Source organism: Laetiporus sulphureus (genome assembly GCF_001632365.1).
Source record: "Laetiporus sulphureus 93-53 unplaced genomic scaffold LAESUscaffold_29, whole genome shotgun sequence".
NCBI lineage: Eukaryota > Fungi > Basidiomycota > Agaricomycetes > Polyporales > Laetiporaceae > Laetiporus > Laetiporus sulphureus.
The window spans coordinates 359,902-371,648 of record NW_024468538.1 but is presented as its reverse complement, the minus strand read 5'-3'; the positions used below and the strand labels follow the sequence as shown (position 1 = coordinate 371,648).

The window sequence follows — 11,747 nt, the reverse complement described above, 5'->3', positions numbered from 1 at the left end:
GCGCAATTGTCACAGTGCGCTGACGCTCCCTAAAGCTTTAGGGGCCAGCCGAGCCCAGTTCCGATGCAGGCAACCGCTCCAGTTGAGCCAACACCTCGTGGTGGAGGAGCGAAAGTGGCGTCAAACGAGGTTGCCGTCAGTCTGCAACACCGTGCTTCAGTCAAGTTCGCGGAGTCGGGTCTCTCACAGGCACGATGACCTAGACTGTCGTGGCTTTTAATAAACAAGCTTTTCGGCGTCTCCATATATTGGATCATTGATAGCAGTCTCTATTGCCGCACATACTCCTGCGGAACATAGACATAAATGCGCACGTCACCTGTCGGCATGTGGATCACAGGTGCAAGTGGTGGGAAAGAGACTTGGTATTCATGTCTAGGCCTTTCAATTGTCCACAGTATCGTACGACTAGGCAACGGGAAAAGCGGCAAGCGTAGGCGTTACATGATCTCCGCGAGCGTGATTGATACGCGAAGCAAGTGCACAATGCCATATGGTCATGCAATCCATGGTACACCGCATAAGTCATTGCATAAGGCCGAGGAAAGCACGGGATAACAATACAGGAGCGTGCATCAAAACATGGCGAACAACATCCACACTCAGAACTAGATCAGTGCGCTGCGTTAGAGGAAGTGCAAGACAATGATGGGACGAAACGAACGCACCCTGAGAGGCTGGAAAAACCACTTGTTCTTCCCGCTCTGGTACCTGTCCTCCAGCAGCTTCTTGATCTGCTTCTTCGAGTCCACCCGTTGCGACGGCTCCTTGAATGTCTCCGAGGTAACAGTGCCCTTGAGGCCCTCGAGCTCGAGTGCATACCGTGTCGGGAAGAGGTGCGAGTAGTTAATCACCTGCGACGCAAACGCGCCCAACCCATCAATTTCTGCACTCCTCGTCCGCACGAGCCTAGTAGGCTGCACATATACGCACCTTGATGAACGGCTTGATCTTACTCCGCTTCGCCAACTTCTTCGCACCCATACGCCGGGTGACCTTGAGCGGGTAGCGCTCGACGCCCGCAACGATCGCATGAGGGTATGGTCGTTCCTTGGTACCCTCATCTAGCTGTTTGATCACAACGACCTTCTTGCCTGCCTGGCGTCCCTGCAGCACAATCGCGACCTAACATTCTGCCAATTAGCATCTGCCGTCCTTCCTTCGCAATGAGTGGGTTTCTCACTTTGCCGGGCTTGTATACTGGGAGATCTCATTCAGCACCACGAAAGAAGGGGCAATAAACAACGAAGTTTGACGTACCTCGCGGCATCTTGAGGAACTTGAAGAAACGGAGGGGCGAGCAATATTTCCTTACCTCGCGGTGACCGCGCGCCACATTGGTTGTCTCGCGAATTTCCGGAGCCACCCGGACTTTGCCGCTTATCTACTGTACAGTTCTCGATGACGCGACTGAGATGTGGCGTGGAAATGTATCGTCGGTAGCGCTCATCTGCAAGTATTATGTTATATCGCACTATGAATTGAATTCAGCACAATTCAGATTGCAGATACTGGGAGCCAAAGTTGCACATAATCGTCCCCCGGGTCCTCAGCCTCATCGCGTTTGCCGAAATACTGATATAAATGTAGGTGAACCGTTGGCGAGACCGCATACTGCATCGATCTCGAAGAATTAGCCCTCGGTACCATTACTCCGCATGTCAACTGCCGCGCTTTCTGTCTTCAAACACCCCACTAATCATTCATGCAAATATCCGCACCTGTTACCCATACAACGATATCAAGAAAGTAACAGAGGGTATCTTGTGTGCTCATACACACGGAAAGGTGACTCATTCCTAAAACTGATGCAAACGACATGCGTGAACATTACTGGTCTCGCATCTCGCAATGTAGCTGTATTCCGTCATCTCACTGAGGACTAGATAGAGACATCAGCGAAGACTGGCCGGTGGTCACTCGCGAGGATGCCGTCATCGGTCAACGAAGAGCCCACGCGGTAGGCATCTGCTGACCTTCATGAAAGAATTGTGCGTTAGTTCAGGACTTCGTGTCTAGAAAAAAAGTACGTTACGCACCATCCCCCGTTACTCCCACCAAAAATAAAATCAATGCGGGTGAACACTGACGGATCTCCCGGATGATTGAACCCCGTGAACGTCGCAAAGTCGCCCGAGATTCTCAATCTCGGCGTCTCTGCCTTGAGGTCCTGCATGAGAAACTCCGGGAGCACCCCCTTAGGCACCGCGTACTTTTGCGCAAACGTCTCGTTCACGCCAATGGGTGGCAATGCGCCAACGACGATCTGGTACGCGCCCGAGTCCAGCCCTGTCGCGGCGCTGTTGAAGTCGCCAGTGACGAACACGGGCCCGCCGGTCTTGTGCGCCTCGTAACGCGCGCGGAGGAGAAGCATCGACGCGGCAAGACGACGCTGCATGTCCGAGCGGTCATCCAGATGTGCATTAATCACTGTGAAGGGCTTTGGCGCGAGGATGCTTGAGGAGGTGGGTTGGAAACGGACGACTTCACAAACTCGGAAGGAGCCTGCGTCTGGAAACTTGGACGGCTCAAACGGCTTATCACTGGAGGGCGGAATTAAGCGAACGGGCGATTAAGTACCATTGTGAGATAGCACATACGAGAGCCAGAAGGATTCGTGAGAAACGAGATGGAGCTCTGATCTACAATGAATGTGTTGTCAGGATACTCGCCGAGCTTGTGAAATGGGCGAATCTACTTCTTGTAGAATATTGGGCAGAACTCTCCTGCTTCATTGCCGTCATCACGTCCGACTCCCACCTGATACGTCAGAACAGTCGATTGCATACGCAATTGAGCGAGGAATGCAGACGCTACTGACCCAACCCCACTGATTTCCAAGCAGTTCCGCGAGATCATGAACTTGCCTGACGAGTGCTTCCTGGAATCCTAGAGTATATGTGAGAATCAGGATGGGCCGGATAGCTAGTACACCGCTTACCTATAACGGCCGGATTCTCGTGCAACAGCTGCTGCGCAACCTTGATCCTCCGTTTGCTCCATGGCTGCTCACCGCTCTTACCCAGAAACCACGGCCGGTGCAGAGGATCTGGTAGTCCGTCAATCGACTGCTTCACCGATACATTGTCAGGCTGAGAGTCATATCGCAGGTTATAGGTGGCTATGCGCATGCTGGACGGTTCGGACGCCCAATCGAAAAGATGGTCGAGTCTGGAGTAGCCGAACAGAAATGCGGTGAGCAATGCAAATAGTGACCGCGCCATGGTCCTGTGCATACAAGTGAGTTGCGTTATACTGGCTGGCCGAGTCCACCCTCTAGGACAAACTCACAGACGTGTCGATGGAAGGGTCGCAACCGCCGGTCGGCCAGTTTAGTTAGGTCGGGCATTCATCACCATCGGGATCAATCTACGATCACGTTCATTAATAATTATTCTAAGCGCTAGTGTCTGAGTGACGTGCCACAACGTGTTTCTTCACCCATTCGCTTTCAGTCATGGACTGATGCCACTGCTTCCGTCCTATTTCCTCTCAAAGGCATTGTTGAAAACAATATATGACTCTAGAATTTTGCCTGCATGTCAACGAAGCTTCAGCGCCGGTAATCCACGGACTAGTAGCTCGATGAATGTCAAACATGCCATGCAAGTATTCAGGTTCTCGTGCAGACTGTCAGGGCTATCACTATAGCTATCTACCACAAGGTTCCAACTTGAACTGACAGCTCGGCGGAGACGGTCTGGGTGGGCACGAAATGGGCATTTTTTGGACTGGACTCCAGTGAGTAACTGCTGTCGTGCACAAAATGTCCCTTTCTATGTATTCGTCTCGGGGTTTGGGGTTTGAGAGTCTCTCTGAGGCCAATGCTCCAGAATAATGCTCACATAGTAGCAGATCTTCTATTGATCTTGGCACAGACAATTTCGCCTTCCTGTTCCTTCCTCGAGGAAAGGCTTACAGTCGGGTTTTCTGAGCTGATGTCAACCCATGACTGGCTCCAGAATGCAGCCTGAATGTGCGATCAACGCAATGGCACGTTGGATGCGACTCAACCGTCCAGCCAGCTCGATGTCAGCAGAGGTTGTCCACAAATTTCCCGAACCAGAGAGGAATGAAAGTATCCTTCGAGCAAAGTAGTCGCCAGACGAGTTACAAAGAGGTCATGAGAATGGAAACATCGGAGATGAACCGACGTTCGCACAGCACGTACCTCGGGCTGCAACCTTAGCGGCAATCCCTATCACCTGTGTTAAGAGGGTTCTCGTACGCGGTTTGAACGACTTGTGCGAGGAAATGCCCCTCTCCACTCGCGCATTCCAGTGTCCTGTCGAATCCCCAACACGATGACTTTTGCGCCGCTGATAGCATTGAATATGCTCATCAGTCGAGAGAATGACCGTTTCATATCACACATTCGCTCACATACAGGAAAACACTATGCATGCAGTCCACTAGTAACTCTACAGACGACTAACAGACCGTTGACGGAACGGGATACCAAATGAGTGTAGGAGTTTTAGCAAGGTGAGAAAGCAAGACGTTCCAGCGTTCCGATTTGATTACCAATATATACTACTATTAGGCTTGTGTGCTGTCAAAGCTACGCCCGCCAGGTTTCTTGTGGACCTCTTAGTGCCAGATCGCGACAAGAAGCCAGAAGCCATCCTTGGCGGCTGAGTTGCTCATTTGAAAACGGAATGAACAGGCAGAACTTGCTTGCCTAGTCGAATCAGGGATCGCATGGCATGGTGTGAGATGCTGGTTGCGGCATGGATGGGATCTATTCGGGTCTCTTGCTCCGGGTGACAGTGAAGATGGTGATGGTGAGTTCGGCCTGGCATCCCATTTGATATTGTCCACTTCGGTCATTCGAACTGCATTCTTTGCGACCGTCTTTGATATTCGTTCGATACTGCCACGTACGAAATTAATCGAGCACGAGCATGGAAAAACTGATATCGCACTGGAATTATGTCGGAAAACTGACGCCAACGCTGAGCAATCAGGGGATGTCCAACCAATAGCAAAAGAATAGCATTGACATCAGGATATATGTGCGGAGACGAGTATTACGGACGGGAATAAGCAAGAAACTGTCCATTATGGAAGTCGAATGCAATCTGCGCAATCGCGAGTCCACTGTCATGCAGCTCCCTACCATGAACAATTCATCAACATCCCATCGCCACTCGACGTCCAACGTCCGTTACAGCCATATCGTCGCTGTTGAGTGCGGAGTCTACCCCATATGTATGTTTCAAAACAAGCTCAGTAGCGAATCGTCTATCGTACATCCTCGCCGCTGCACTACCTCCAGGCTTTCGTCGTGCAAATTTAGCGATTGACATGGATGTGAGGATGCATCAAGACCGATGGCCTCTATCCAACTACCTAAAGACAGTTCACCACTTGTCATAGTCGAACCTACCGTGCAGTCGGGTCACGATCTGTTGGTAGTCGGGCTCCTCATCCGGGGTGAGATACCCGTGGCGGATCATGAAGTCCAAAAGCACTGTAGGATAAGTAAGTATGCCGTGGACGTTGCGCATGGGAAGGGCGCACCGGGAGCGGTGTTTGGCTTGAACAGGCCTGCACGAATGCGAGTGACCACTTCTTCGAGTGGGAGGAGCTGCGAGGTAGTCGAGGTTCAAGTTACTGTTAATTTCGGAAACAAATTACGCAGGCTGTATGCGCCTCGTGCTAACCTCGAACGACTCGACCTCTCCATCGAGGGGCTTGGGCTTGTAGGCGTCCCGCTCTGCACCCGAAGGCACACGCAGGTCATAAGCGTACCTGCGACATGGCACGGTCGGGCACGGGAGATTAAGTAAAGGAACGAATAGCGCCTACGTGACCTCTGGCTGCAGCCAGCCAGCCCCGGTCCTGCCGGATGGAAAATGCATCAGCGAGTCATCTCACGCCCGACGCCGCTACTCACCTAAAGAAATAGCTGACGCTGTCGAGGGCACGCGCATGCCTTTGTATACCCCCTTCCGCGAGACTCGCCTCTTCCATCGACTCCTTGACGAGGCTCTCAAACACCCCGAGGCCGGAGGGAATACCGCCCGCGACGGTGTTGTCCAGATAGCCCGGCCACGTCTGCTTGGTCCTCGCGCGCTTCGAGACCCACACGCGGCAGGACGTCGGGAGGCCGTCCTCGTCCCGGTCCTCCTCGTAGATAGTCATGTGCACGCCGTAGGTCACGACGCCGAAGAGCGCACACGCAGCGCGCTCCATCATGAACGCATAGTTCCGTCCATCGTCGTCGTCGTTATTAGCGTTGCTGTCGTGTGCTGGTGCGTCATGTCGCCCGAACGGGTCACGGTAGACGGGGTACTTCTCGGCCCGCCACTTGCGCGGGCCGATCACGTCTGCGTACAGCCCCTCGTCGCGCCACCGCTCGCAAAGCTCCTTCATGACACGCGTCCGCGCCGCCGCGTTCCGTAGTTCGGGAGAGAAGCTGACATGCATCTTTCCTCCGCGCAATTCGAGGACCCATGGTGGAGAGCGCCCTTCTCGTGCGTTCTCGCGTCTCAAGTGCTCGACGATTTCTGGGCGCAACAGCCCAATGGCAGGAGAACCTGGCTCGGGGGAGAGGCACCAGGTTGCGAGAGGTTCGTCTGGGTTGATTCGGTAATTATCGCAAACGTTCAGGATGTCCAGGAAGCTGCGCGGTGTAGCAGACGATGGCACCGCCATGTTCAAGCCAACGGATGAAGGCAGGTCGAGCATGCATCGATCATACCCGAGGCAATATAAAGATACTTATTTGGCTCACTTTGTTCACTTATCTTCGCCACTCAACGGGTCAATTAGGTTCTGTGATGAGAAGTATATCAGTCCTGCATATGGAGGATGCGTGAGGGCTGCATTCTAGGGTGGCCCCGGATCCAATAGCGATAGGATTTGGGACGCACGAGGAGCTTTCTGGTGTCTTACTGCGGTCCTTGAGTAATGATCATAGCGTTTTACGTACCATATGCGCTTTTGGGCTGCCCATTTGCCAACATGACTCCACAATTGCATTTGAAACTGATTGACGGATGGAGCGGGTAGGGCATTAAACCTCTTCCGCTGTCCTGCATATCTCCTTCTAGGGTATGGCCGCAACATGACGCCTTGACCAGATAAAAAGCAAAAGGAATTTTGATTTCTAGACAGCGCCGCGAGTATAGAATGATACCTGGCGATAGTGCTTGCACATACACGGTAAGCCTGTTCAACGTGAGGGCTGCATTCTACGGTTGCCCGGATCCAATAGCGATAGGATGTGGGATACGCGAGGAGCTTTTTGGTCTCTTGCTGCGGTCCTCGAGTAATGATCATAGCGTTTGACGAGTACAACGACTACGATTTCATACTACTGCGATAATGTGTCATCATGCCGACTCGTCTGCATCGTCGGGGGGTTTTCGAGCACCTCTGGGAGTCCGAGGGTAAAGAGGAGAGTTGCTACCGTCTGGTCCATGGGTCCGAAGAGCAGAATCAAAACTGTACAGTCAGGCGGTCAAGAGAGATAATGCTTGTGAGCAGTCAACCTTTGGATTGGCACTGAGGTGACGGCACGGTGATGAGCATGCAAAGTTGGATGTAGCAGACAACATTCTGTTACACTTATCTCTGTCTCAAGGCTCACCAAGCCCTCCAATGCGGAGTCACCATTCTCCATGTGAGTAGCAGATCAAAGGAATGTCTATTCCATCAGGCGCACCGAAGAATCTTCGTGCGGGTAGATTAAAGCATACAGAATCAGGATTCTACGTGCCTTGCGGACGAATAGATATCAATGGAAGCTCATCCGACCCATATCCATCACCCACTAGAAGCTTCCTCATGCCTTGAAGGCTCCGCGGACATTGCTGCGCCGTTTTGAAGTTCGCGGCAATTCTGCGAACAGAATGGCAATTGTTCTGCATAGCATTACAGATGCGATGCGCCCTAACCAACATCGCAGCTCTTCACACTGTGAGAGGACACAAAGAGGGCAAGGGAGATGACTAGAGCAGCTTCAGGGCGCCGTGCTTTGCCACATACGCTCTTGTCAGAATATGATATTAGATCAATGGTGTCAGATCGCACGTACCATAACTTGGCCTGCGCTTCATCAAGGTGACCATATCGCCGCACACCACGAGTACCGTCACGAGGCTGCCAGCCCGTCATCGCCGGTGGGGCTATACTACTTACAGCAGCGCCACAGTCTGCGTAAGACATATGCACGCAGGTTCGCAAAATGCAGATGGGAAAGGCGTAGCCATCCGGATGCCAGAATACCTAGGAGTTGTGCCTTTGTCAATCCCACCCCACAGTTGAATGGAAGCATGAGCCGACGCACCGCAATCATACCACATCCGTAACGCCAGGAGCATCTAGGACTGGCAGGGCGCAGATGAGGCGCCCAAAGACGGTGATTGACGGGAATGTGACTTTATAGAGATTGAGGCTAGTGACAGAGGAGAATGCGGAGAGATGGAGGAATATGTCTTTGTGCATCGTCCATGGCTGCCAATTTGAATACCGGATTGAAAGCCGCTCGATCCGGGGCAGCTTGCGAGCGAGCAGGATCGCCGCCAGCGACAGTGCTGACAGATCTGACTTTTCACTGCCCGATATGTGCATATTGTGCGGCCGCTTTGACAGCTCGGGCGTCTGCTTCAGGATCTTGACATACGCCTTCACACCCTTCACACTCTGGATCCTGATCTGGCTGTGCAAGTGAAAGCGACTTGGAGGGTACCATGCCCGACAGACGAGCCTGCACATCCACAAAGCCCACTCGTTGTCCCAGAGATGATTGATCACATTCTCCCAGACCTCGATCAGAAGCTGCGGCAGAGGTCTCGTCGCCACTGGTACAGTTTCGGATGAGCCAGTCTCCCCTGCCTTGCCCTTGCCCTTGACCTAACGCAGCATAGCACGTAAATGGTCAAAATCGGGTACGTGGCGCTTTCCCACTCACCATTGGCTCAAGCCTTTGCACTTTGACCATCTTGTGCCCTGAAGCGTGCGTGGCGTATTTCAGATTCTGTTCGGAGAATGCCTTAGCGTTGGTGTGTCGACTGGTGGCAGATGGTTGCAGGTTTGAAGTTTCCAGGCCAGCTTTCGAGGTATATGTATTCGTTTCCTCGAATTGCAACGTGCTTCATGGTTCAGAACACATACAGCCAGCCAATCGGAGTGCTTTTTGAAGATGCTGTACACTCACCGTCCATTTGTGGATAACGCACAGCCCAGCAGTATAATTAGCGGTCGACGAAGCATGAACGACGACGCGTGACATGCATACCACGGTCATTTCATTCTTTCCGAGTTGCTATGTGCATCCTTCAGTGCATCCTTCCAGCTCACGCGCATTCCAGCGTGCAGATTCAGAATTCTCCGTGCCTTGCGGACGAGCACACAGCATTTGACCACAAGGCTCTTGCGGTGCACACTGTTACACCGCTTCAAGCCTCGTGATGATTCTGCGAATGGAACGGCCACTATTCTGCATAGCATCGCAGGCGCGCCGAGCCCCAACGAACATCATAGCTGTGCGCACTGCCCGGGGACAGAAGGAGGGCATATGGGATGACTGGAGTAGCTTCGGGGCGCCGTGCGTTGCCACATACACTTCTTGTCAGAATATGGTATCGGATTGATGGTATCAGAACACACATACCGTAAATTTACCGGCGTACTGCGACTCCTCTCCCTCGCCCTGTTCCGCGTCCTCCCCGCCTTTCGTCTCCCTCTGCCCCACGTTCGCCGCTGAACGGAGCTCCAAGCCCGACTTGCTCTTGAGCATGTCCCATGAGAGCAGCGAGTTCGATGCTGAACCGGAGGATGGCGAGCGCGTCCTCGAGCTGTCGGGTATGGTCGTTTATGTCGTCGATTCTCTGATGAAGTCGGTCTTTTTTTTTCCAGGATGAACCAATGCGAGCGTGCAGAAGCAGCATGAGCCATTATAGCGCGAGAGCAAAGGCGATATATCGAAGCCTCAAGGCTGAGGCCTCAACGTGTGGAACCCAGCATACCTGTCACCATGCCTATTTATTCTGTTCGCCGTCGGCGTCCACGAGTGACCCTGGTGCCCGTCAACATGCATGCTCATCCTCGCTGGCAGCACCTGCGCCCATCTCCTATCCAGCTCCAAGCGTGTCCCATAAGTCTTGAAGCAGTTCACCCGGAGCAGCGCCGGCACCAGCGTGATCGTCGATACGGACAACGACGGCGTCAGATCAGAGTCAAGCGGGTTGATCGCGCAGCGTAGGTCGATGTTCCGTCCACCCGCCTGGCGCTGCTCGAACAGCGCTCGCCATACTGCGTTTTCGTGGCACAGGAGATCCTATAGACTGCAAGTGCGATGCAGCGGGACCCCATTCATGAAGGATGCAGTCACGACGTATCTGGACACTCGGAGAGAGGAGAGCACGGACGGGAGGTCGATGAAGGAGAGTACATGGAGCACGCGTTCCGTAGGGAGGTGTCCTCTGAGACCTGCATGGAACGGAGTGAATTATCACATAAAATTGTAATAATGAGGAAGGTTCTCGGAAGCCGATTTCGCTAGCATCGCCGTGTATGAAGAGCGGATAGAAACGAGTGCCGCAGGTGAGACAGGGATCGACTCACAGTTCCAGTGACCTTTGCGAAGAACGCCTCGTCCTCAAACAGATGACCCTCCTCACCGACCAGGAGCCCTCCCTGACGGCGTCCAGTATTCGCGATACGAAACTCATGCGAAGATCCGGACGCTGCGATGCCTTCGTGAAGGCTGGGCTTGATATTCGCGAGATATCCGCTTATAAGTCAGTGGTACCCAGAGCTCGCGCCGGCCAGTCGACATGTGGCGTAGAATGCTATCGCCGTCCATCCATAGCGTACTCAGACACGAACGCATCTGCACTCCAGCTCCGGGTAGAGTAGCTTTCCGTGCGCAAGCTGAGTGAGGGTCGGGATGTGACGACGTATCCGGGGGGGGGGGGGGCACGGCAGCAAACGCGCCAGCAATCGGCTCCAAGTCCGCACCCTCGAAACAAGTCCGGGAGAGCCACGTAATACTAGCAGTACGCAATGTCGATGACTAGAGGCCGTCTAGGGGAAGGTCGAGCGTGGTGAGAAACGGAGAGCCAAGGGCCAGATCGCACATGTTGCTGAAGCAGGCTTCAGGGCGTACGCTCGTGTTTGCTGTGTGGGACGGCCATGCAGTGTAAGTGCAGCGGGACGTAGAACTCTGGTATGGCGCATAGACAGGATGAATAATGCCAGAAATGCCAGACGGCGACGGCGAAGACGAATCGGGGCGAATCGCAGCGGAGAGTGGCACCAGAAATTTGAACGACGAGTTTGCAGCGCGGGACATCGATCAGAGTAAGTACTCAAGAAAAGAAGGGGACGCGTTCAAAGGCTAGTGTGCCTCTAGTGACATAGAGAGACGTCCGACAAAACAAGCAGTGAAGTGTAAGCCTCGGGAGAGGATTATACTTAAGTATTGCTACGTATGGAAATAAAGCTGCCATATATGGCCTCGCAGCGCACCCTTCCTTTCTGACCTGGTCGCATTTGGCGCACACGCTCCACACCTCTCGCCGACTTCCTTCTCAACATGAATCTGGTACTCCTGGCTCTGCGGACGGATGGCTTGCTTGCTTGAACCTTCTTGTACAAACGGTGAGCATATGGCGTTGTCTAACAGCATGTCGGTGAGTACCGTGTGCGTCATTCTATGCCATCCCAAGGCGATCGATCGAGTCAGTCTGCCTAACTGCCACCAGTGAGATAGACGCCGAGTCCGTCGAGACTCG

At 53.2% G+C, this 11,747-nt stretch overlaps 5 protein-coding genes across 5 annotated transcripts; all 5 read right to left on the bottom strand.

Annotated features, from left to right (window-relative positions):
* Positions 1–348: 348 nt before the first annotated feature.
* On the bottom strand, positions 349–1,282 carry LAESUDRAFT_702990 (60S ribosomal protein L27). The gene is made up of 5 exons (XM_040906509.1): positions 1,261–1,282; positions 1,184–1,200; positions 934–1,125; positions 669–854; positions 349–608 (listed from the first exon to the last, which is right to left on the bottom strand). The coding sequence occupies exons 1-5, from the start codon at positions 1,268–1,270 to the stop codon at positions 603–605; spliced, it is 411 nt and encodes a 136-aa protein (XP_040762737.1). The 5' UTR covers positions 1,271–1,282; the 3' UTR covers positions 349–602.
* A 234-nt stretch (positions 1,283–1,516) lies between these two features.
* Positions 1,517–3,297, bottom strand: LAESUDRAFT_727576 (DNase I-like protein). The gene is made up of 7 exons (XM_040909246.1): positions 3,239–3,297; positions 2,942–3,171; positions 2,822–2,889; positions 2,699–2,760; positions 2,601–2,642; positions 2,040–2,543; positions 1,517–1,976 (listed from the first exon to the last, which is right to left on the bottom strand). The coding sequence occupies exons 2-7, from the start codon at positions 3,129–3,131 to the stop codon at positions 1,883–1,885; spliced, it is 960 nt and encodes a 319-aa protein (XP_040762736.1). The 5' UTR covers positions 3,132–3,171; positions 3,239–3,297; the 3' UTR covers positions 1,517–1,882.
* Positions 3,298–5,363: 2,066 nt separating this feature from the next.
* LAESUDRAFT_760720 (uncharacterized protein) lies at positions 5,364–6,660 on the bottom strand (the record flags this gene model as incomplete). The annotated part of the gene is made up of 5 exons (XM_040912785.1): positions 5,364–5,473; positions 5,524–5,590; positions 5,667–5,754; positions 5,812–5,844; positions 5,900–6,660. 5 exons carry the CDS (start codon positions 6,658–6,660, stop codon positions 5,364–5,366), a joined length of 1,059 nt encoding a protein of 352 aa, XP_040762735.1.
* LAESUDRAFT_250056 (uncharacterized protein) lies at positions 6,589–7,470 on the bottom strand. The gene is made up of 2 exons (XM_040901745.1): positions 6,938–7,470; positions 6,589–6,884 (listed from the first exon to the last, which is right to left on the bottom strand). The coding sequence occupies exons 1-2, from the start codon at positions 7,285–7,287 to the stop codon at positions 6,770–6,772; spliced, it is 465 nt and encodes a 154-aa protein (XP_040762734.1). The 5' UTR covers positions 7,288–7,470; the 3' UTR covers positions 6,589–6,769.
* A 636-nt stretch (positions 7,471–8,106) lies between these two features.
* On the bottom strand, positions 8,107–9,138 carry LAESUDRAFT_250027 (uncharacterized protein). The gene is made up of 3 exons (XM_040901744.1): positions 8,921–9,138; positions 8,297–8,862; positions 8,107–8,235 (listed from the first exon to the last, which is right to left on the bottom strand). The coding sequence occupies exons 1-2, from the start codon at positions 8,948–8,950 to the stop codon at positions 8,302–8,304; spliced, it is 591 nt and encodes a 196-aa protein (XP_040762733.1). The 5' UTR covers positions 8,951–9,138; the 3' UTR covers positions 8,107–8,235; positions 8,297–8,301.
* Between the last annotated feature and the right edge of the window lie 2,609 nt (positions 9,139–11,747).